This window comes from Ylistrum balloti, unplaced genomic scaffold (genome assembly GCF_031769215.1).
Source record: "Ylistrum balloti isolate Yb309-2 unplaced genomic scaffold, AGI_CSIRO_Ybal_v1 Utg370196, whole genome shotgun sequence".
Taxonomy (NCBI): Eukaryota; Metazoa; Mollusca; class Bivalvia; order Pectinida; family Pectinidae; genus Ylistrum; species Ylistrum balloti.
Genome location: NW_026782173.1, coordinates 2380131 through 2407599, shown reverse-complemented (window position 1 = coordinate 2407599; position 27469 = coordinate 2380131). Strand labels below are relative to the sequence as shown.

General features: G+C 34.7%; 1 protein-coding gene across 1 annotated transcript in view; it reads right to left on the bottom strand.

Annotated features, from left to right (window-relative positions):
- Positions 1-2852: 2852 nt before the first annotated feature.
- The window catches only part of LOC132551408 (H(+)/Cl(-) exchange transporter 7-like), a 28528-nt gene continuing 3911 nt past the window's right edge, over positions 2853-27469 (bottom strand). The window contains exons 4-23 of the mRNA XM_060215548.1: positions 27217-27349; positions 26195-26310; positions 25812-25955; positions 25497-25580; positions 24936-25094; positions 24342-24452; positions 23626-23680; positions 22631-22691; positions 22068-22206; positions 20333-20426; positions 18985-19154; positions 18699-18750; positions 18130-18257; positions 17639-17724; positions 17232-17361; positions 15618-15695; positions 14919-15011; positions 13245-13328; positions 9107-9187; positions 2853-7904 (exon numbers count right to left, since the gene is read on the bottom strand). Coding sequence (XP_060071531.1) covers positions 7809-7904; positions 9107-9187; positions 13245-13328; positions 14919-15011; positions 15618-15695; positions 17232-17361; positions 17639-17724; positions 18130-18257; positions 18699-18750; positions 18985-19154; positions 20333-20426; positions 22068-22206; positions 22631-22691; positions 23626-23680; positions 24342-24452; positions 24936-25094; positions 25497-25580; positions 25812-25955; positions 26195-26310; positions 27217-27349 — 2094 coding nt within the window. The 3' untranslated portion in view covers positions 2853-7808. The remainder of the gene's footprint in view (positions 7905-9106; positions 9188-13244; positions 13329-14918; positions 15012-15617; positions 15696-17231; positions 17362-17638; positions 17725-18129; positions 18258-18698; positions 18751-18984; positions 19155-20332; positions 20427-22067; positions 22207-22630; positions 22692-23625; positions 23681-24341; positions 24453-24935; positions 25095-25496; positions 25581-25811; positions 25956-26194; positions 26311-27216; positions 27350-27469) is intronic.

The following is a 27469-nucleotide window of genomic DNA, read 5'->3' as shown; positions in this document are numbered from 1 at the left end:
TCAGCACAACGTGGCACACTGCACCATAACACCAACCTAACTGACAGTTAGACTCGCAGTCACATGATCGATCATGTGATCTGCCACTGCCTCAGCGCTACGGTGCCATCGTGTTGCTTCCGTATTTTCATTAGAATTTTCAGAACGATAACAAATAACAGAAAGAAAAGATACTTGTTCTTCTAAATCGTACATTTTATACCAGTTTCATAAACGTCCCTACTTAAGTCCAAAAACAGATATCCGAAAAGAGCTGATCGCGAAAATTAAACATTATGCAGTTGGTACGTTGTCTAGCTCGATCTGGGTTTAAAGCTTGTGACAGAGTGAGATTACCTTATTTTTACGAAAAGTACGACGAGTTAGATATTATTTGATAATCGTTTGTAAGCTGAAGTGCAACCCATATATGCTTTCTCGGCATTTCTCCTACAAAATACTATAAAGCTTGTTTTTGAGGGGTCGTAATTTTCTATTCTTCAAAACTGAAGAGTTGTAAAATAATGATAAGTGATACATAAGATTAATGAATAGGTAAGCCTAATTACAAACACTTAAAACAATTAATTAGAAAAGAGAAATGTTTAATGTATTGTTATAGCAATCGGTAAAATGTGTTACCAATAACAGGCGATTATACTCTCGGTCAGTGGATCATTTTGTCAACGGAAATTGCACAACGCAGCACAAAATTATCGAAAACAGCTTAATTTGATATGCAAGAAAGACTATCCCAAGCAATATATGAATTCAACTAAAACCAGAAAGCGTAGGAAAAAGCACAACTCAGCCTTTCAGTACGGTGGAGAACGACGTGCGCTAAAACACCTAACATATAAAACACTGTGAAAATAACGCAACTCAATAACATTACATCATGAAATTTCCATGTCAAAACTGAAGGTTCAATGTGTGACACCATGTCGACAAAACGAAAAACTAGTTTGACCCTGTGATGCACATCAAACAAATCTCTTGGTCGCTTATATTGCAATGGCTTTGGAGTTTGTTGTCGCTCCTTTTTAATCTTCAGGAGGAGCGTATCGGCATGTGATTGGTCAGTTCTTTTCTCTTGGAACCAATTAAATTACTTCGCTTGTGCCCTCATATTTCAGTTTGGTGCACAGAGCGAAAATGCTTGTAACCCTGGAGTATCGAGGGTGGTGTTGAAATGCGAAGAGACTGGCAGTAATTGGTCATTTGTAGATAGGAATAATAATGTCAGTGTCATTGTCTACATAATCGGTGGCAATATAAGGTTATATACTGTAAAAATGTAAATTAAACGTCAATAACGGTCTATTATATGTAAGGGGAATCCGTCCACTTCATCCCAAGTGAGCCGTTATCTCTGGATTACATAATGCTTATGTACACAGTCTTTTACGAATGGATGGACCATTCGCTGCCTTGAAGTATTGATTAACAATATATATTTCTACTGAAAACGCAGTTCAACGGTACATATACTACCAGTTTTAAACGGTATGTAATGCCAATATATTGATGGTGAGTCGTGGATTAAAAATCAAAGGGCAATAACTCTTTTTATTGAACACAAAACGAACTGTAGAAACACTCTCCCAAGCTGCTTACTGGTAAACAGTAAATTTGATGAACGGAGGAGATATTGCAAGGAAGTCCAGTTTAGTGTTACACTTAATGCCTTTAGAAATATTGTACTAATAACGTATGGAAGTGAACACTGTCCAGTATGAGAACAATGTCGTGGCAATGCTCCATGACATCAAGACATATGGAAAATCAAAAGCAACCCTATCCAAAAGTTCAAAAAATGCCTGGTAGCTATATATCAAAACTAAAGCAAGAACATGCTTCAGCAGGGTACTTTGGTTTCCCCGGTATCTTCTATCAGGAATGGTCACAGCCATGGGCAACCCAGTGTCTCCGATTGTGGCCAACTGCATGCAGCACTTGGGGAGATACAATAGCAATGACCCAGGTAGAATGCCTTCTCTGTGTGTGACATTTTAGAAATAGTCAAGAAAGGGTAACAGAAAGATTTCACTGCACAAATCAATACTGTATATATCACCAACAGTATCACATTCATATGTAAGGAAGATATCAGCATCATTATTCCTCGGCACCTGTCTAGTAAAGAATGATGACAAAACAGGTATTATTCTATAGGAAAAAGACACACATGAACCAATACCTCAACTACTGACAGTACCATCCCTTACACCAGAAGTTACGAGTTGTACGAATTTAGCGCAACAGACGTGAAACAATTGTCACTCACTCAAGACAAGAAGCAAGGATAAAATAACAACTGTAGTGTCATGTAAACATGTGATACCCTGATTGGGCAATTCAGAAATTTACCAACGAAGGAAAGACACATTAGTGCTAGTAGCTTCAAGACCAGTCAATTGTCTGATAAAGGTAACCCTGTATTCATCAAAAAATCACACTCTAATCTTGTACTGGTTGTACTGACAACACACTACGTACATCAGTGCTAGTACGCTTGAAGACCAGTCATTTGTCTGATAAAGGTAACCCTGAATTCATAAAAAAATCACACTCTAATCTTGTACTGGTTGCGTTATAAGAGGTTTTATTTTAAGGATCTTTCCAAACTAGACCACATCTTTCCTTAACCAACAGAGATCAAATGAAGAGTACTAAACAAGCCTTAAGATTTGATGTTATACATCAAGTAGAGTTGTCACACTAAGTGTTTATAATCTGTCTTATCATCTCTTCTACTTTAGTTCAGAAGTTAACAGGTAATATACCCTTCATAGAAAAGTCAATTTTCTTTTCCTTTGGAAAATAACTACACAATTTGATATGTACATTGTCTTAATAAGTGAACTCAAGAATAACAATAATGAGACAATTGATTTTATTTTCATTTTTTGACAAATACATTTTAATTGCATTCACATATTAATACAAATATACCAATACTTTTTGATATAACAACACAGCAAGGCTGGATGTTACCCCATATATCAAGTTGTGTTAGGCTGATGAAACATGTGAAAGCAAACCATACACCAAAATACAGCAATTCTTTTTTTCTCTCCTATGGTTCAAGTGTTCATGGTTTTACAACAAACTTGAGGTAAAAGGAATGCATCATTTTTCAAAGGCTTAAGAATGTCTTTCCTTGATTTTATTCTATCCTTTAACAAGGTGAAAGATGGAAACAATGAAAAATTTCCAATCTCTCCTTTAACAAACAATTTATGTCACAGAGATATTGGATATCTCAACTTCATGAACCTCTAATGATTTACATTTAAATAGGTAACCAATGTGTCCATTATATCTACCACAGAGTAAACACATCACTTTCACTTGACAGGACAGTACTTTCTGTTTAACACCACAGATTTTGTATTCAGATGTAAGTGAAGTGAGAGTAAAACAAGTTATTGATTTTGTAAATGTTACCAACAAAATATGATAATTTTTCTTTGTACCTTGTAATTGAAAAAATGAAAAAAAATTACAGTATCCCCAGCAAAATGTTGTAATGATGTCAAATTTGACACCATTGAAATACTGAACCAAAGATCCTGATATTCATTACTCTATCATTCTTCATGCAGTATCATTTTCATTACTGGACATAAAAAATGAAGAAAAATCAAATTTTTTAAAACAAATACTTATATAATTTTTTCTGTATTGCAATATTCCAATTCTGACAAATCTTGATAACAATGGACCATGGTCTGAGAGATTAATATAACAAACAGATAATGACCATTTTTGCTTTTATATATTTGTTTACATCAATTAAACAAATAATTATAAAATCTTAATCAAATTAAAAGCATATTTATTTTCACAAAGGTGATACATGAGTCCCTGAATAGAAATTTTTTGGCGGTCGAGAAAAATGTTAAAAAACAAATGCCATGCAAAAGTTCTACAAATTAAAACTTATTATGCTAAGTTTTTACATGGTTCAAACTCACATAAATGAAATATTTCCTACTCAAATTTCAGAAATCAGAAATCAATAACTGTTACCGAATTTACCTTGTAATTACTATACTTGGTAACAAAACAACTGTAGGTGTAAAATGCTAGTAATATGTGATTCAAATGCAACTGTTATGACACAATGTAAGACTGAAATATGGTAATATAAATTTACAACACATTCAAATGCACTAAAGGCTATTAACTGTCTCAGCAGATGGCACTTACAACATTAGACTGAAACATGGTACATAGGATTTGTTCAATCCTTGGTTATATACAGGAAACTCAGCATACAAGTCATGGTCTACACTTGTATATAAATAAAAAAAAATAAACTTTACATGATCAATATCATAAAAATAATGACACAGCTTTCAACATTATTACTTTTTTTGGCCTGTATGGAAGTATAAATGAACCTTAAATAAAGCTGTAGATATAAGTATTACGCTAAGGTGACGGACAGGTGTTCTCATACCTATTTATGTCAAAAGAGTAATATGTATTACGCTAAGGTGACGGACAGGTGTTCTCATACCTATTTATGTCAAAAGAGTAATATGTATTACACTAAGGTGACAGACAGGTGTTCTCATACCTATTTATGTCAAAAGAGTAATATGTATTACACTAAGGTGACGGACAGGTGTTCTCATACCTATTTATGTCAAAAGAGTAATATGTATTACACTAAGGTGACGGACAGGTGTTCTCATACCTATTTATGTCAAAAGAGTAATATGTATTACACTAAGGTGACAGACAGGTGTTCTCATACCTATTTATGTCAAAAGAGTAATATGTATTACACTAAGGTGACGGACAGGTGTTCTCATACCTATTTATGTCAAAAGAGTAATATGTATTACGCTAAGGTGACGGACAGGTGTTCTCATACCTATTTATGTCAAAAGAGTAATATGTATTACACTAAGGTGACGGACAGGTGTTCTCATACCTATTTATGTCAAAAGAGTAATATGTATTACACTAAGGTGACGGATAGGTGTTCTCATACCTATTTATGTCAAAAGAAGGAATTGATCACTGGATATCTTGAAAGAAAGGACAAAGGACTTTTTTCAAAGACACAGCCAATAACATGTGACTTATTGCTTTATAAAAAATTTTGGTCCGATATCCTATGGAGTAAATTACTCCAATATTAAACGAGACAAGTTTTATTTACTATAAATGACAATGGAGGTAAAGAGAATTGTATAACACAGTTTATCTATAATCTATTTCCATCGTCATAATGTCATGTAAACAGTTATACAACCACTCCTTCATACTCTGTCATGAATGTCTAAATCTGCTGGGTTTGAAATATCATAACCATATTCAGATTGTCCTTCCTAAGATTTTATTATTATTTCCTATAATTTATCATGATTTCCTGTAACTTATCACAATTACCTATAATTTATTATGAATTTATCATTACTATCTATCATATACCTTGATGGTTTGTGACACTGATAAGGAATACACCTTTGTTAAGGTCCTTTCCTAAAACCATGAACTGTTTTCTTGTAAAGGTCATTTCCCTAAAGCTGAAAACGGAAAACGAGATAGGAGCTGTTCCTGACTACCAATACTTTTTATTGCACTAATATTTATAATAGTAAAAGGCACCCTGTTCTGTGCAGAGTATTTTAATACTGGCAGTACAATTATCTTTGATTTAAATTCTGGTAAGCCTGCCATATAAAAAGGTAATTTATATATATATTGCCTCAAAGTACAATACGAACAAGAACTAATTAGCAATATGAAAGTAGAAGAAGCGATTTCCATTAAACAAGTTACAAAGTCCAATATCAAGAGTTGGCACCGGTATATACCCATGTTTTTATAAATATACACTAACTATTAACATACCTAAACATTACAACTTTGTAACCATAGTTTGTGGCTTTCCATGCTGAGAGCCTTGTGACATATAATAATTGTAATAAATGAAGTGTCTGTGTGTTGTTTTGTATCCCAACATTTTATATTATCACTTTAATGACTCGGAAAGGCCTTACTATTACAACTGGATTTTGATCTGATTACTGGTAACCAAAGAAAATATGATTCAGCAGGTGATCTTACCTGTTAAGTCTGAACAAGGAATCTTAATCCAAATGTCTTGTGAAAGAGGAATTTCTTATACATCCAACAACATGTCAGTTAACAACACGCATAACAAGTAGATATTCTCATACTACTCAAAAATACATTAAAAGCGTCCATATGTACAATTCAAATAATATTGCAAAACCCCACCTTTATATCACCTTAGAACACAAATTATTTGTTATATAACCAGTATTATATACTTGTAAGCAAGTTGTTTCAGACATGGAATGCCGGGTTAGAGGTATAAAATTTACCTACCTACAGAGTGAAAACCTACACAAGGATAAATGTAAATAATTAAAATGGCAAGAAATGATAAAAATGCACATATCATATTATAATCTGTTCACCAATGTCAACCTGACTAACACCTTTTCAGAAATGACAATATGAGTTCATACCTTCCCAGTAATGTCAACATAACTACACACCTTGCAAGCCATGTCAAAATGACTAAACACATTCCCAGTAATGTCAACATGATCACACACCTTCCAAGTAATGTCAACATGATCACACAACTTCCCAGTAATGTCAACATAATCACACACCTTCCCAGTAATGTCAACATGATCACACACCTTCCCAGTAATGTCAACATGATCACACAACTTCCCAGTAATGTCAACATGACTACACACCTTCCCAGTAATGTCAACATCATCACACACCTTCCAAGTAATGTCAACATCATCACACACCTTCCAAGTAATGTCAACATGATCACACAACTTCCCAGTAATGTCAACATAATCACACAACTTCCCAGTCATGTCAACATGACTACACACCTTCCCAGTAATGTCAACATGATCACACACCTTCCAAGTAATGTCAACATGATCACACAACTTCCCAGTAATGTCAACATGATCATACACCTTCCCAGTAATGTCAACATGATCATACACCTTCCCAGTAATGTCAACATGATCACACACCTTCCAAGTAATGTCAACATGATCACACACATTCCAAGTAATGTCAACATGATCACACACCTTCCAAGTAATGTCAACATGATCACACACCTTCCCAGTAATGTCAACATGATCACACACCTTCCAAGTAATGTCAACATGATCACGCACCTTCCCAGTAATGTCAACATAATCACGCACCTTCCCAGTAATGTCAACATGATCACACAACTTCCCAGTAATGTCAACATGATCACACACCTTCCCAGTAATGTCAACATGATCACACACCTTCCCAGTAATGTCAACATGATCACACACCTTCCCAGTAATGTCAACATGATCACACACCTTCCCAGTAGTGTCAACATAACTACACACCTTCCCAGTAATATCAACATGATCACACACCTTCCCAGAAATGCCAACATAACTTGGAACCTCCATTCAGTTATTGTTGAAATATATTCTGGCTACAAAATGCTAGTTATATTGTTGCTATTATAATATAAACTCTCTGAGGACATTTCAACAGATCTTATTAATTTCATAATCACAAAAGTTTTCCAATAATATCACCATGTCTATGATTAAATATTTATTATACAACATTAGCAAAGATCCGAAGATCGAGTTCTTGCTAACAAATGGAGAGGAATGTGAAGATTCCACTGTATTAAACAGCTATAAATGCTTCATTGAGATTCTGACTTCTTTACCCTAAAGACGTCCATGACATCAATTTATTCTAGGGTCTGTGCTCAAATCTCGTATGGCAGAAGGCAGGGAAGATTACTTTGAGATGAGAAGTTCCTCCATGTTGACCTTGCCAAAGTGCTGTGTGATGCGGTATCTAGCAAGGTCTTTCCTGGTTACCATGCCAATTACCTACAACCAGTAACAACCAACTTAAAGGGAGGTCAATTCCAGAAAGCATTTCAAGGACATAAAATTATTGTAAAAAATATGTATAACTTTTCCTTTATATATTTAATCTGTATCTGTCTTTAACATTGTAAATATATTTATTATAATCATATGTCCTAGCTGACACAAATTATATACATTTATAACTTAAATCTTATACATTGATATACATTGATATACATGTATGGTATTGTAATTGTATTTACTTGTTATCACATATTTAAAAAACATTTTTCATAAGTTTTGTAACTGTAGAAAATAAAACTTTTTATTGCAAAGTCTGTTGAAAATGTTACCATGTATTGTTATCAAGGATAGCATTAGAATATGGCATCAAAGATCCCTCTTTACTGTCCAAATTCTAGTATGTATTAAAATTTTACACTGGCCATGTATTTAAATAATTGTAACAAGCATACTGTGTATTACTAAAAGCAATACTTGTCCTCTACTGGTCCTGACAAGATATTACACTGTAATAATTTATAAATATTGTGTTTGGTGTTAATTTGGAAAAAAAGAAAAGTATATCCAAACATGTATTTAGATTTTATCTCATTTTAGTCGCAATTTGATGACACAGGTTCATCATCATTGTGTAATTAATGTATTATGATCATATGTAAGTGTGTGAGGTTTACTAAAATTCTATAAGGAATGAAGCCCCTAAAGCATTGACAATGATTTTCTAGAAAAAAGTGCATTGACCCAACAACCCTTGAACTGGAACTTGTCAATGATATTTCATTGCTTTAAGCGTGTATGAAGGTTTATGAGAATTTCTCATGGAATGAAGCTGCTAGAATGCTGACAAACTTTGGTGTTGAGTACATACTAGTATGTACACTTACCATTAGGGCACTAATAACTAATAAAACATGTCACATTTTGTATAGGTGTATGGTCGAATACAATATTATTTTCTATCGTTTGTGTAAAAAGAAACCTGATAGTTCTCTCATACTTATGATCTAGACACAATACTCAGCGAGAAACCATGCTATATCCAGTAATTTTTTTTTTTCTTAAAATTTGAGGGAGTCCCTTTGGTAAGCATGAGTCTCAAAAATCACTGTAAATCCACTTTTTTGCTTACTCCTTGATCTAGTCTATTAATTTATGTACAACTGTTACAGCCGCCTCCCACAAATGAATATACTGACCTGGTGTTTTCTATTAATAACAACAACATGTCGAAGTCCAAGCGCCCTGAACAATCGGAAAATTCTGGGGAAGGATGCACACTGAAATAGAAGTAATCATTTAGATAATATTTATTTATATAAGTATTATGTCAGGCATATAAGTATAACGTCAGGCATATAAGTGTAACGTCAGGCATATAAGTGTAATGTCAGGGATATAAGTATAATGTCAGGGATATAAGTATAATGTCAGGCATATAAGTATAATGTCAGGGATATAAGTGTAACGTCAGGGATATAAGTGTAATGTCAGGGATATAAGTGTAATGTCAGGGATCTAAGTATAATGTCAGGGATATAAGTATAATGTCAGGGATATAAGTATAATGTCAGGGATATAAGTATAATGTCAGGGATATAAGTATAATGTCAGGGATATAAGTATAATGTCAGGCATATAAGTATAATGTCAGGGATCTAAGTATAATGTCAGGGATATAAGTATAATGTCAGGGATATAAGTATAATGTCAGGGATCTAAGTATAATGTCAGGCATATAAGTGTAATGTCAGGGATATAAGTATAATGTCAGGGATATAAGTATAATGTCAGGCATATAAGTATAATGTCAGGGATCTAAGTATAATGTCAGGGATATAAGTATAATGTCAGGGATATAAGTGTAATGTCAGGGATATAAGTGTAATGTCAGGGATATAAGTATAATGTCAGGGATATAAGTGTAGGCATATAAGTGTAATGTCAGGGATATAAGTGTAATGTCAAGGGATCTAAGTATAATGTCAGGGATATAAGTATAATGTCAGGGATATAAGTGTAATGTCAGGGATATAAGTGTAATGTCAGGGATCTAAGTATAATGTCAGGGATATAAGTATAATGTCAGGGATATAAGTATTACGTCAGGCATATAAGTATTACGTCAGGCATATAAGTGTAATGTCAGGGATATAAGTATAATGTCAGGCATATAAGTATAATGTCAGGGATATAAGTATAATGTCAGGGATATAAGTATTACGTCAGGCATATAAGTATTACGTCAGGCATATAAGTGTAATGTCAGGGATATAAGTATAATGTCAGGCATATAAGTATAATGTCAGGGATATAAGTATAATGTCAGGCATATAAGTATAATGTCAGGGATCTAAGTATAATGTCAGGGATATAAGTATAATGTCAGGGATATAAGTGTAATGTCAGGGATATAAGTGTAATGTCAGGGATCTAAGTATAATGTCAGGGATATAAATGTATATAATATAAGTCAGGGATATAAGTATAATGTCAGGGATATAAGTGTAATGTCAGGCATATAAGTATAATGTCAGGGATATAAGTATAATGTCAGGCATATAAGTATAATGTCAGGGATATAAGTATAATGTCAGGCATATAAGTATAATGTCAGGGATATAAGTGTAACAGGCATAAAAGTGTAATGTCAGGCATATAAGTATAATGTCAGGGATATAAGTGTAATGTCAGGGATATAAGTGTAATGTCAGGGATATAAGTCAGGAATGTATATGTCAGGGATATAAGTAATGTCAGGGATATAAGTGTAATGTCAGGGATATAAGTAAATGTCAGGGATATAAGTGTAATGTCAGTATAAGTAATGTCAGGGATATAAGTATAATGTCAGGGATATAAGTGTAATGTCAGGCATATAAGTGTAATGTCAGGGATATAAGTGTAATGTCAGGGATATAAGTGTAATGTCAGGGATATAAGTGTAATGTCAGGGATATAAGTGTAATGTCAGGCATATAAGTGTAATGTCAGGGATATAAGTATAATGTCAGGGATATAAGTGTAATGTCAGGCATATAAGTGTAATGTCAGGGATATAAGTGTAATGTCAGGGATATAAGTGTAATGTCAGGCATATAAGTAATGTCAGGCATATAAGTAATAATGTCAGGCATATAAGTGTAATGTCAGGCATATAAGTTTAATGTCAGGCATATAAGTGTAATGTCAGGCATATAAGTCAGGCATATAAGTATAACGTCAGGCATATAAGTGTAATGTCAGGCATATAAGTGTATATAAAGTATTACGTCAGGCATATAAGTATAACAGGCATATAAGTATATAATATATAAGTGTAATGTCAGGCATATAAGTATAATGTCAGGCATATAAGTGTCAGGCATATAAGTGTAACGTCAGGCATATAAGTATTACGTCAGGCATATAAGTGTAATGTCAGGCATATAAGTGTAACGTCAGGCATATAAGTATTACGTCAGGCATATAAGTATAACGTCAGGCATATAAGTATAACGTCAGGCATATAAGTGTAATGTCAGGCATATAAGTATAATGTCAGGCATATAAGTGTAATGTCAGGCATATAAGTATAATGTCAGGCATATAAGTGTTACGTCAGGCATATAAGTATAATGTCAGGCATATAAGTATAACGTCAGGCATATAAGTATTACGTCAGGCATATAAGTATAATGTCAGGCATATAAGTGTTACGTCAGGCATATAAGTATAATGTCAGGCATATAAGTATAACGTCAGGCATATAAGTATTACGTCAGGCATATAAGTATAATGTCAGGCATATAAGTATAATGTCAGGGATATAAGTGTAATGTCAGGCATATAAGTGTAATGTCAGGCATATAAGTATAATGTCAGGGATATAAGTATAACGTCAGGCATATAAGTATAACGTCAGGCATATAAGTATAATGTCAGGCATATAAGTGTAATGTCAGGCATATAAGTATAATGTCAGGGATGTAAGTATAATGTCAGGCATATAAGTATAATGTCAGGGATATAAGTATAATGTCAGGCATATAAGTCAGGCATATATATAATGTCAGGGATATAAGTATAATGTCAGGCATATAAGTGTAACGTCAGGGATATAAGTATAATGTCAGGCATATAAGTATAATGTCAGGGATATAAGTATAATGTCAGGCATAAAAGTGTAATGTCAGGCATATAAGTATAATGTCAGGGATATAAGTGTAATGTCAGGGATATAAGTATAATGTCAGGGATATAAGTATAATGTCAGGGATATAAGTATAATGTCAGGGATATAAGTATAATGTCATGGATATAAGTGTAATGTCAGGGATATAAGTGTAATGTCAGGCATATAAGTATAATGTCAGGGATATAAGTATAATGTCAGGCATATAAGTATAATGTCAGGCATATAAGTATAATGTCAGGGATATAAGTATAATGTCAGGCATATAAGTATAATGTCAGGTATATAAGTGTAACGTCAGGCATATAAGTGTAATGTCAGGGATATAAGTATAATGTCAGGGATATAAGTATAATGTCAGGGATATAAGTATAATGTCAGGCATATAAGTGTAATGTCAGGGATATAAGTATAATGTCAGGGATATAAGTATAATGTCAGGCATATAAGTATAATGTCAGGCATATAAGTGTAATGTCAAGGATATAAGTATAATGTCAGGGATATAAGTATAATGTCAGGGATATAAGTATAATGTCAGGGATCTAAGTATAATGTCAGGCATATAAGTATAATGTCAGGGATATAAGTGTAATGTCAGGGATATAAGTGTAACGTCAGGGATATAAGTGTAACGTCAGGGATATAAGTATAATGTCAGGGATATAAGTGTAATGTCAGGGATATAAGTATAATGTCAGGGATATAAGTGTAATGTCAGGGATATAAGTATAATGTCAGGGATATAAGTATAATGTCAGGGATATAAGTGTAATGTCAGGCATATAAGTATAATGTCAGGGATATAAGTATAATGTCAGGCATATAAGTATAATGTCAGGGATATACGTGTAATGTCAGGGATATAAGTGTAATGTCAGGGAGCAGGTGTGGACAGTAAAATTAGTAACCTGACTTCTGTATCAGCTCAGAGAGAAAGATGAATGTAATAAATATGTGACAAAGGAATCAAAACACAATACACAGGTACAAGGGATGTAATGCTACATACTACTGTTATTAAATTGAAAGAAATGTAATACTAATAAGTATATTGTAAGTATATTTTGGAGCCAAATTTCTTTGTAAACTTGATAATTGTCTCTAACCTTACACCAAACATTATCAATTGACATGTCAGAAAACAGCAGATTTGAACTTACATGAGAGACAGTGTAGGCACCGGGATTCAAAAATGGCTTTAAGTCTATATGGAAATTCCGTTCTTGTGCAGAAATGTGAATTTGCTGCAAGATTGAAATAAAAAATCAACAATGAAACTAAAATTTGTTTCGTATGCTTTTTATGAATCAGAAAAAAAAGGAATTCAGAAACACTTCAAATGCTGAGGTGCTTTGGGAAGACATCCCCTGATGACTCTCATGTAAAAGTGTACACACATATTGACACAGGTACCATGTGTCCAAAAAGCAACCGTGCATCCAACAAGCACCTTCCAAGCAAAACTCACCAATCTCTCAGCCAGTCCCCAGAATCATTTTCCATACTTAAAAATCCCTTTTCATGCCCAGCCTGTATAGCCTGCCCAAATGGTGTGACTCTGTCTTTAGGGCAGACATCCCTGATTACTTACATGTACAGGCAAACCTAGGGTAGGCATCCCATAATACTCACACATATAGATATAAACAAAGGGCAGGCATCCCTGAATACTTACACATATAGATATAAACAAAGGGCAGACATCCCTGATTACTTACATGTACAGGCAAACCTAGGGCAGGCATCCCTGAATACTCACACATATAGATATAAACGAAGGGCAGGCATCCCTGAATACTCACACATATAGATATAAACGAAGGGCAGGCATCCCTGAATACTCACATGTATAGGTGTAAACCTAGGGCAGGCATCCCTGAATACTCACATGTATAGGTGTAAACCTAGGGCAGGCATCCCTGAATACTCACATGTATAGGTGTAAACCTAGGGCAGGCATCCCTGAATACTCACACATATAGATATAAACGAAGGGCAGGCATCCCTGAATACTCACATGTATAGGTGTAAACCTAGGGCAGGCATCCCTGAATACTCACATGTATAGGTGTAAACCTAGGGCAGGCATCCCTGAATACTCACACATATAGATATAAACGAAGGGCAGGCATCCCTGAATACTCACATGTATAGGTGTAAACCTAGGGCAGGCATCCCTGAATACTCACATGTATAGGTGTAAACCTAGGGCAGGCATCCCTGAATACTCACACATATAGATATAAACGAAGGGCAGGCATCCCTGAATACTCACATGTATAGGTGTAAACCTAGGGTAGGCATCCCTGAATACTCACATGTATAGGTGTAAACCTAGGGCAGGCATCCCTGAATACTCACATGTATAGGTGTAAACCTAGGGCAGGCATCCCTGAATACTCACACATATAGATATAAACGAAGGGCAGGCATCCCTGAATACTCACATGTATAGGTGTAAACCTAGGGCAGGCATCCCTGAATACTCACATGTATAGGTGTAAACCTAGGGCAGGCATCCCTGAATACTCACACATATAGATATAAACGAAGGGCAGGCATCCCTGAATACTCACATGTATAGGTGTAAACCTAGGGCAGGCATCCCTGAATACTCACATGTATAGGTGTAAACCTAGGGCAGGCATCCCTGAATACTCACACATATAGATATAAACGAAGGGCAGGCATCCCTGAATACTCACATGTATAGGTGTAAACCTAGGGTAGGCATCCCTGAATACTCACATGTATAGGTGTAAACCTAGGGCAGGCATCCCTGAATACTCACATGTATAGGTGTAAACCTAGGGCAGGCATCCCTGAATACTCACATGTATAGGTGTAAACCTAGGGTAGGCATCCCTGAAGTCTTTTATACTAAGTATTTTCTTGATTAGATGTACATCATCATGTTCTTCAAACACCTGCAAGACATTTTGATAAGTTAAAGAAACATTATCATTGTTACATTATGGCTAGGAGAGACATGGCTTGAATAGACTCTAAGAGGTGAAGCTATCAATTTTACCAGAAACGTTTACTGGTTTGGAAAAACATCAAAATTGTCCTGTAATGTTTGTAAACTTGTAGTGACACGTGTACAGTGAGTTTAACGTTTACATTGTGAGTCCCATAAATGCAAATACCTATATGATAACAGCATTGTCATTCAAACTCAAAATTAATCAATTGAATGAAGGCAAATTGTCAACCTAAAACATGCACATGGAAACTCTAGAACAAGAGATCCTAGTGAGATCTTGATACATACCACAATGTATCATCTATATTAGTCCTTAGTTAGTTGGCTTTCCTCCCCTTTTTCTGTTTTCTTTCCTCTGATCTAATTTACTCTTAATTACATAAAAATCTAGGACAATCCAACTAGCATATCCTAAGAAATGGTGTTAATTGTCTTAAACTGTAACTGTCAAAATTAAAGATGGTCGCATGTCAGCCATTTTGTTTGTGGATCAGTTTTAAACTGGATAATAAACAACTAAGTTGAAAAGACATATAAATATACACACCTTTAGTTTTAGTAGTGTGATGAGCTGAGACCTAAGGATGGTTCCATGGAATGTTCCAAAGGTTCCGGATTCTGGAGACTGAAATATAGTTTTACCATAATCAACTTTCACTTCAGCAAGAAGTTTCAAAAACTTTCATTTTCTTAACAATCAATCTCAAGTGGATTAAGGTATGCATAACAATAAACAACTGACCTGCTAGGTCTGGACTAGCCCTAACTAATTTACAGCTTCTCCATAAAGGTGATCCCTGTCCTTTACAAATGGAAATTCCTGACATTCTAGGCTTAGACCTGCTTTGAATTAACATCTTTTTCGTTAATGGGATTAAACTGCTTGACAATTTGGAGCCCCTGACCTACATTTATTTCATATCTTTGTGAAGGGATCATAGTCATTTATGACTGGAAACCCCAGAACTGCCTTGAATACATACCACCTCTGTGAAGGGATCAGTCATTTATGACTGGGAACCCCAGAACTGCCTTGAATACATACCACCTCTGTGAAGGGATCAGTCCTTTATGAATGGGTACCCCAGAACTGCCTTGAATACATACCACCTCTGTGAAGGGATCAATCCTTTATGAATGGGAACCCCAGAACTATATTAAATACATACCACCTCTGTGAAGGGATCAGTCCTTTATGAATGGGTACCCCAGAACTATGTTTAATACATACCTCCTCTGTAAAGGGATCAATCCTTTATGAATGGGTACCCCAGAACTATGTTAAATACATACCTCCTCTGTGAAGGGATCAATCCTTTATGAATGGGTACCCCAGAACTATGTTAAATACATACCTCCTCTGTGAAGGGATCAATCCTTTATGAATGGGTACCCCAGAACTGCCTTGAATACATACCACCTCTGTTAAGGGATCAGTCCTTTATGTACAGGTACCCCAGAACTATGTTAAATACATACCACCTCTGTGAAGGGATCAGTCCTTTATGAATGGGTACCCCAGAACTATGTTAAATACATACCTCCTCTGTGAAGGGATCAGTCCTTTATGTACGAGAACCCCAGAACTACGCTGAATACATACCACCTCTGTTAAGGGATCAATCCTTTATGAATGGGTACCCCAGAACTATGTTAAATACATACCTCCTCTGTGAAGGGATCAGTCCTTTATGAATGGGTACCCCAGAACTATGTTAAATACATACCACCTCTGTGAAGGGATCAGTCCTTTATGAATGGGTACCCCAGAACTATGTTAAATACATACCACCTCTGTGAAGGGATCAGTCCTTTATGAATGGGTACCCCAGAACTATGTTAAATACATACCACCTCTGTGAAGGGATCAGTCCTTTATGAATGGGTACCCCAGAACTATGTTAAATACATACCTCCTCTGTGAAGGGATCAGTCCTTTATGAATGGGTACCCCAGAACTATGTTAAATACATACCACCTCTGTGAAGGGATCAGTCCTTTATGAATGGGTACCCCAGAACTATGTTAAATACATACCTCCTCTGTGAAGGGATCAGTCCTTTATGAATGGGTACCCCAGAACTATGTTAAATACATACCTCCTCTGTGAAGGGATCAGTCCTTTATGAATGGGTACCCCAGAACTATGTTAAATACATACCTCCTCTGTGAAGGGATCATAATCCTCTACCACTGGGAATCCATTGTGTGTCTCACCCTTCAGAATGTCAACGATGCGCCCCACTGACTCGTAGGATCTCAGCACAGTGACAGGATGGCTCATCAACTCCCTGTATCATATGATGCAAAACTTATCATCTTCTACAATATCATTCAAGCCAAGTGTAAAGCAGATAATTTTTTTTAAACTATGGCTGGTTTTCACACCAAAATGTAAGACCGTCAGAATTTTTTTTTTTACTTTTTAAGTCTTTCAATTTGGACTGTAAAAAAATGCAAATGACATGATGTCGGATATTCTTATCATGAAGACAATGTTTAACCTGATGTCTTTATGATATGGAAGAATGTGACTTGTGTATTCCATTAGAGATATGCAGGACTTACGTGGCAGAGATGTTAGAAAGCATGATAGAGGGCTCCCATCCAAGGAGTGGTACACCTTGTAGGTGGACATGCATGTCGTATATACCCTGTAAATAAAAACAAAGTGAACAAGGGATCCCTCCTCATCTATTTCTTTTGATTTATATCTATTGAGAGATTAATATATTTAGTAAGGGGTTCAGAGATTATCTTTTTACTTCAAAATTGGTCAAGAGTGACTGATGGGGTGATGCAAATATGAATTAAATTCTTCCATGGGTTCATGAGATATCTTGTACACAAGGTTAACACAGACACACAAAGTGATTACTGCATAGAGCATGAGGGAGTAAACCACTGAGAAGAGGGTTCAATGAAAGGGAGATAACTGCAATTACTAATATATAGCGTAACAGATCCCATGTACAATGTACAACTGTTGTAACATCATCAATACATTGTCAACCAATCAAAAGGGTTAAAAGACTACAAAGTATACATTTGAGATAAACCTCATTAAAGATGTCTCCAATCCACTTTGACACCATTAGGACGATCATGACAGGAAGTCCAAGTGTGATGTTTCCTGTCGCCTCCGTAATAATAACAGTCAAACTGATGGTCATCCTCACAATACCTCCTGTACGAAATTACAATTACAAAATAAGATGTACTGATCTATAGAACAGTTACAGGAAACAATCTTTTTACTGTCTGTAAGTATAACAGAAGTCTCATGTTGACACAAGTCAGCATCACCTCTGGTGTTTGATGGGTTGAAAATAGAACACAGGAACTTGTGACCTAGCTGCTTAATCATGAGACATCATAAAACCACATAAAGTGTTACTGATAACAAAGATAAGAGCAGTTACTTCTTCCTATCAAAAACAGCACACAATATTGTTAACTTCAGACATGCTAACACATGTTACAATTACTTATTTCATTATACTATTATGAATGTGTATGGGCAGCTGAAGCTGCGTACATGTATATATATTATATCTATCAAAGTACACTTTTTGCATTATTTTTTGCTTCTCTTTGTAATAAAAAACAAATGGACAAATTCACCTACCTAGCTGTGCAGCTCCTCCTAGTAAAGCATATTTGGAGTAATTTACCCAGGTCTAGATAGGGAAAAAAACATTGAATGTAAACTGCTGACACTATAATATAACTAAATACATATCATCTCTGTTCTATATCTTTCTTTGCATGTAAAAAAAAACCCACATTTTTTGTGCATGATAGCATATTGTTACCTGTAGTCTGTGATTACATTTAAATTTAGAAAATATCATACAGGCATTATGAGCAGGATTAAAGTAAAAGAAAACTTAATGTTTATCATAGACACTTACAGCAGATGGAAAAACAGACTTGACAAACACTGCCAGCAGTCTTCCCCAGGAGGCACCAATCAGAATACTGGGTATAAAGAGACCACTAGGTACATACAATCCATAGGTCCAACAGGCCAGAAAGAAGCAGCAAAGGCAGTACACAGCAAGAGTTGCAGGCCGGAATGTACCTACAGTTCATTGACAAGTACATTTGGCTCTCAGAAAAAAATTACCAATTCACAAGTACATTTGGCTCTCAGAAAAAAATTACCAATTCACAAGTACATTTGGCTCTCAGAAAAAGATTACCAATTGACAAGTACATTTGGCTCTCACAAAAAGATTACCAATTCACAAGTACATTTGGCTCTCAGAAAAAGATTACCAAATTTGAATACAAATTAAAATAGAATATATTATACATCAATACTTTAAACCTTTATATCCTAGTCTCTCTGAAAACTGCTGAAATTCTTCACAATAAACTATTTTGAAAACCTATCAGCATTTTTTGTAGCTGATGATGCATGTCTAACAATCTACAACAAGGAGAGCAGTTGAGTTTAAGTCACATTTCTTTCAAATGATATACTGTATTCCAACAAGATCATAGTAGAAATGTGTTTACAGGAGATGGAGTGCAGAGGCGTTTAGTTTAGTTTTAGTTTAGCATTAGTTTACTTAACACTGAAGTCTATTACTATGAAGTACATAACTCAGAGGTTTATCCAAAGATTAAACATCTCTTATATTGTATTTCCTATACAAGTAGCTTATAGTGCAATTTCACTCACATTCAGTTTGTAAAAAAAAAAAAAAAAAATGATATAACAACTGATATTTGAACCCAAATTAAAATGGTTGGCTATCTGTCAACAGATAAATAGCCAAATTACACACAAGATACAAATAACATTAATTAAAAGAGACCAGATATACTGCTCTAATTCAATATGCTTCCTTTCAAATCTCTCACAAGAACCAATTTGCTGGTCTGAAGGATCTGCATACTGCAATCTTTGAAAGTATTGTCCTGACAAAGTTGTCCTGTAGTATCCAACTAGCTTATTGTTCAATTAATATACATCAAACAAGCAGTACTAGCATAGGGCAATAACATATATTTTATTATTATCATCACACAATCAGTTATACATATATGCATAAGAGATCTTTTTTGGTATGAATATAGCATACCATCACACTGAATCATACATATACCAATGTCCTATGAGGCCAATATTTTTGTTCCTTCACTGTATATAATTTTGAAAGGTGATGTTTAATTATGTAGTTGGCTTCCATACATCTGCCAAGCTACATTTATTTACATTACCATGGAATAATTCCTTAATGATTTCCTTACCAGGTATATCATGAAATAGTTCTTTAATGCTTTCTTCTGGAGTATGGAACATTAAGCCAGCATTAGCACTGTACTGGCCATCATCACAGAAAAACTGCAACATACACCAATAAATCACAGCACACAATGCCACACATATACCAGTATCCAAACAGCCTTATTGTGAACTAATGTTCCACACTTACCAAAATACAGGATTTCTCTACTTCTTTTTAAAAGACAGCTTTTTTCAAAACACAGTTTTTTTGATTAAATATCATTAACTGTAAACTTCTCAAAATATTTTTCAGGTTATTGTGAGATTTAGTCTTTCTTTTAGATATTGGCAATGAGTTCAGTAAATCAGATCACTATGAACTTCGGAATTCATTACACATTCACATTCAATTTTAGAGCCACTAATAGGTTCTGAGATGCCCTACATTTTGATATAAATAATACACAATGTCATGTCATTGTTATTAGATATTTGTCAATCTTTAAACATTTGTTGAAAATCATACTTATGATACAATGACCATTATTAGACAAACTGATATAAAATGCCATTATTAAGGTTTATATGACAGTTAAATTGAACTTGTTTATAAGCCCAAAAAAAAATATGTACGTGTAAACTTTTATGCAAATATATTTCAAATGTACACATAGGGAAATGGTGAAGGCTTATTAATCTCACTTCAAAATCAGGAGATGTAGAAAGTTTGTCAGTACCATGAAAGACAAAAAGATCAGAACTATTTTAGTCACAACTTAATTAAATTGTTCCACACCCAGTAGTTAATACACACTCCAAGTATTTGATAAAACATACTCACTGCTTCCATAACTTTTTCAGAAAAGACAAATATATAATATACATAGCTAAGAGGAGGTAGGCCATGAAAACATTGCACTTGACATGATTGTGTGTACTTCCTGTTAAGCATTGTGGTGACAGTGCTTATGATAAAAAATGTCCAGCTTCTTGTGATAGTAAGTATTTAACCCAGGTAAGTTTCAAAGAAACTGAATCAAGACTGATCCAGTGAAACAGCCAACACAAGAGAAAAATCTGGTCCCAATAAGATGGTCAAAATAGAAATAAAGTTAACAGCTACATAGCGCATTGTTTAAGTATTAAAAGTTTTATTGATACACTAATTAGCAGAAGCAGTATGGACAAACTCGCATAAATCTAAACAGGCTTGTACAAAGATATCTCAATACATGACACAGAACACAAAATTTATTAATTGATCAGTCTTCAAGTTAAGTAATAAGTCTGACAAATACTCAGTTATCACGGTAAAGGAGGGTGATCATAACTACATGTAAATTATTTCACTTTGGTATAACATTGTCCAATATGTTTTGTTTTTGGATCATTGTAGAACAGATTCCAGACTAATTATAAATCACTTCTTTAAAACTCAAGCTGAGCTAGCCAGATAAACCTGTTGAATAGTAGTCGTGGTTGGTCTAGTCTTCAATTTCTATGACTTGTTAATTTTCAGAAATAATTTCATAAATCCTTATTCTTAATTTACATCGGTAGACTATGGAATAGTCATTGGCCTAGAGCAACACAATAAATGGACAATACTGGTACAAATTTTCATAACAAATCATAAACTATCAAAAATTTGGTAGAAATTTTGATTTTATTTGTGTTGAAATATATTGATTACCAAATTACTGCCCAAATAATTATCTTGAGACCGTCACAAACAAACAGGTACAAAAAAAGGCATACCTGTACACTATCTTCATCAGGGTCCTTCCTCATTGGCTGACAGTCATTGTTGAAATACAGGGTGAGGTAACTAACAGTTGCTGTTGCTATAGCAACTAAAATGGCTTCTATGACTTGAGTGCTCCTGCTTGTGATGTACCTGTGGGAAGCAAAGATGTATACATCTGTGAAATCATTAAGTTATTTTATCACAAGGCTTTAATTCATGGGTGCTCTTAATCCACAAATAAGTATAAGTATAAGACTTATATACATCATGCACATACATTAAAGTAGATTTATTGAGCCATAGTCAATAGTCCACAAATCAGTTATCTTTTGAAAAACCAAGTTTAACTGAGTCGCATTAAATTAGCCTACATGATTTTATGGTTATCAAATATCACAATCTAACATTTCAATAAAGACTGTTAAGTTAGTCGATCAGTGATAGAAAAAGTCTTCTCTGTTATATCCTCCCAAACAATGGTTAAATGATGGCAGAGTTTGAAACCTTTATTTGTACATTTTTCAATATACATTCTAGGGAACAGAAAAAGTCAGGGTATTAAATGGCTACTTACTTTTTACGATAAATCGTCAGTTTGTAATTGATGTGATTAAATGCAGCTCCAAGTAACCCACCTATGTATAAAAGAGGTCTTTATCAATGACACATGACATGAAAACAAGCATAGATACACCTACAATGTGTTCATCACCAAGCATTCACCAGGGAAAGTTTCAACTTTTATTTTCTCCTGTTTCAGAGGGTGAAAGTGGAATATCTGATGTTACATAGGTACATACATTTATCTAATATGTAGAGCAAACTTAACACTTACGTGGCGAAATGAAATGTTTGGTTTCCCTAAACACAGTATGCAATAATTACATCTACATTCTTAGTCGTTTGGTATGTAGTTTGGGATAAGCATCTTAATGACAGGTTCATGTAAATAATTCGTACAAGTGGAATCATACTTTCATTTACGTATGAAGCCCTGACAACTTATTCGGACTGACCTTGGAAGTGATAAACAATGCTTGCGAAAGGTCAATGTGATTCTGTGTTTAAAATGTATGAAGCCCTGACAACTTATTCGGACTGACCTTGGAAGTGATAAACAATGCTTGCGAAAGGTCAATGTGATTCTGTGTTTAAAATGTATGAAGCCCTGACAACTTATTCGGACTGACCTTGGAAGTGATAAACAATGCTTGCGACGGTCAATGTGATTCTGTGTTTAAGATGTAAATGACATTGATCACCATTAAAAAGACATAATGACCAAGATTTCTGAAAAATGCACAATAATAACTGAAAATCATTAAGTTAAATTTTGTTTTAACTTAACACGAATTACACTGGGATAGAACCTTATACGTTTTTGAAGCTGCTGAAGTATATTCTGAGTGACCAAAGTTCATCAACTCATCTAAAGGAAAGTTTTTTGATTCTGACAAATACTTCAAGGTTTGAAGAAAAATCATCTACAATCAATTTTGATCAAATTTTAATTTTGTTAAACATCCCTTGTGAACTTGAGTTGATGAGTAACATTAAGTCTATACTTACCAAACACACCCATGATAATAAACAAAGGTATCTCAAGTCCAGAGTAGTCAGTTGTCTGCATAGAAAGAGAAATCATATTGATCATTTTACTTAAAAGTCTACCGATACTGGTGCTATAATTGTATGAACAAACCTAAGCAACAACAAGAGGGTCATGGCCCTAATCTGTCATCTGGCAAATCCCTCGGGATCAAAACAAATTTCTGAATTTGAAAAAGAATTGACTACACTGAATTATGAATCAGGACAAAGCTTATTGAAATCCACCCAGGCAGAAAAGAGATTTAAAGCTAATTTCAGCACCTACCACTTTTGACCCCATCCCTTGACCCCTAAGGGTTGAATAAAAATTCTGAATTTAACAAATGATTACCCTCACCCTATGATGCATCAGACCAAATTTGGTTGAAATCCATCAGGGTATGAAAGAGGAGTAGGGTCTTAGAGAAAAAGTTTACACACGATGCATGGCGGATGACCATTTGGGTCAGATAACCTAAGAATTTTAATCACAGCAGATCTCATCTTCACACGAACTAATAAGCACTTAAATAGTACCAAGAATGTTCACAATTAAATAACTAAAAATTAAAATCGAAAACGACATATTGTTTACCATAAAAAAAGTACTCAAGGCCGTGTTTTTCACTTATATCAAACAACATATCAAGCACTAAATTTGAATCAACATATAGCAAATACAAAATGGGACTTACATCAAACTTGCCAAAGTTAAAGAGACCTGGAGAAGACAGGATCCAAGGTGTGCCCTTCACATAGCTTTGTACAATGTTCAAGGTGAAGGTCGACAACATGGAGGCAAAAAACTAATACAAAATGAGATAAACAGCATTAAAATCATATTCAACTTATATACATGCACAGCGATCCACGTTAGCGATTGAAAAACTACAACTCCAGACATTTCTAAGCTGTAGAACTATGTGTTTCATTGTTTATTTTCAGAGATTTTTTCAATTTTGTTCTTTAGCTTTGGATAAGAAAAATATCCTCCCTCATGTTGTGAACACATTCAGGAAAAGGAAATTGATAAAAAAATGTTCACCTTTTTTGGAAAAAGTTGGTCAAAGAAACAAGGATTGAACTTTTATGACATTACAGGCATTATTTTCCCTGACTGCAAAATTTTCATACTACGATCTTGGTAATTAATGCCAGGTATAAAAATCAATGTACATAATTATACACTTTTTATGGCTTCCCAAACTTTACAGCACTTTGCATCCTCTCTAAGAGTGAAAATGAAAAGAAAATATTTATAGTTACAATAGATTCTGACAATTTCTTACAATCCTCCATGTAAGTGCCTGGTTCCAGAAGCTGGCTCCTTCCTCTAAGCTAAACAATACACCTCCCACAGGAGCACCAAAGGCAGCTGACACACCCGCTGCAGCACCCCCTGATACAAAGTCACGCTTCTCCTTATCTGACCGGAAGTATTGTAGAATCTGATCCAGTGAAACAGCCAATGCAAACATTTCACAGCAATATAAAGTGTAAATATGACATATATCCAAAATATTTAATGAATAACTATCACAAGATTGAAATGCATGATTTTGAACATAAACTTAATTTCATGATTAAATACATTGATTTTTCCATGGAATTAATTGATCATTCAGGCAAAGAAAAAGGTCACTTCACTGAAGGTTTTCATACAGACAGAGACTTCCCTTGAAAATCAACAGGATTATCACTGAACTTCATCAACCATAAAAAATGGTCTTGAAAAAGTTTTTTCCACAATTTTCTTGTCAAAAAAGATCAACAAACACGAAAAAAGTTTCCAAAATAAAAGCTAAGAGATATCTTTGAAGTAAAACATCCCTTAACCAAAAGTTGCTAACCTTGAAGTCCACATGGAAGGTGTCAGACTTGCCTTGGGATATTCCTGCAGCCACTACTGCCCCAGAATGAATCATTGGCCCTTCCTTTTAATAAAAAAACACTTTACGTGACTTTAAACTCTGTTATCAGTATTAAGCCTTAAATATGTTGTTAAAGCATTTAATACATAAACAAACCCAGTTTAGTTTTTAAGCAGTAAGTACATGTAGTTAATTCAAATTCACATATTTGAAATAAAAACATTTTTCTTTTAAGAATGACTGAGGAAGTAATGCACTATAAACACTGAACGATTGTGAACGGAGACAACTCACCTTACCAACCACAAGTCCTCCCGCTACTGCACATATCACCCCTAGTACTTTACATATCAGAGTTTTTATTCGCACCACATGTGGCACTTTGACCCCATTCAGGAAACACTTGATCTGTGGGATACCACTACCAGCAGCCACTGGCTGGAAAAATTCAATCCACAGATATAAATAGTATTATATTGCACTTAGGATGTGGAGTGTTCTCTGTAAAAGAATTATTTTGATACTTAGCATCAGCAGTGATATATTCTAGCTCTTATGTTCATGGAAAGTAATGAAGTAGAAAGTAACTGTACAACATTCTAAAAAGGATTATTGACCAAACTACCTCTGTAACTGCTGTTATTAAGGTCCCTATAGGGATTATTTTCCTCTTTTACCTCTATAACAGCCGTCATGAAGGCCCCTAATAGCACCAGTCCAGCATTAATAGCCACCCAGATCAGAAACGGTCGTTGTAGGCAAGGTTGATCTGCATGAACACAGCTGTTAACAACTGGTATATTTTGTAAGGAAAATAAACTGTACAACATCTATCTGCATAAAACACATCCACAGACTCCATTCTAGTTTGAGGATTTTCTTTGTATATTACAGTGAAACTGTTGAGAGATATGACATTAAAAGAATACACCACAAGTAGGATAACAAGAGGCCCATTGTGCAAGCATCGCTCATACATAGCATATGATCCCTGTGACAATTAATTTTGGTCAAGGTAATTTTTTTTCACAAACTTTGTCAGGATTCATCTCAAGCAACATATCATGATTCTAGGAGTTTTGGTTCATAAGAAGGAGTTGTTTCAAGTCTTTAACAAATTTTATCCTTGTGACCTTGAATATGGGTCAAGATTATTTCTTTCCACAGAATTTGTTTACCTTCATTCAAGAAACCTTTATCAGCAAAATATCAAGATTTTAAGCCTTTTTGTTCTTGATTAGAAATCATTTGAATGTTTATGAAATTTGGCTCCTGTGACCCTGAATATACATATAGGTCATTTCTTTTTGCACACTTCATCAGACGTCACCTTAGGAATAAACCAGACAAATACCATGCCTATAGGCCTTTTAGTTTATGAAAAGATGTCATTTAAAGGTTTTAACAAATTTGACAATGTGACATTGAATATAGGTCAAAGTCATTTCTTTTTTGCAAACTTTGTCAGGCTTCAGCCTAGGCACATACAAGCCAAATATCAAAACATTTGGTCCATTGGTTATTGAAAAGAAGTTGTTAAAAGGAAAAAGTAGATGTAAGATGTCAGACGCTGGACGCCGTGCCATAGCATAAGCTCACTCGGCTCTTTTGGCCAGGTGAGCTAATAATTTTCATTAATACATATTTTGATACCAAGATCAAGCACAGGTTACTGTGACTGAGACATAGAAAAGGATACAACTTTTGATGTAAGAGAACTTAAGATTGGTGGAGAGGACAACCATGTTGTCGATGACACATGCAATGAGACCTGTGAGGATTCCAATCAGTCCAAATACCAACCAGCGTACCACCTCTTTCTTAATATATGTCTGTAAACATGAAACAGTTCTGTTTTTTCAATTGCACCATCTTATCGACATAAGCTAGGTCTATAATTTACAGACTATTTTCTTCCTTACATTCAAATAAACATCAATCATTCAAAAGTT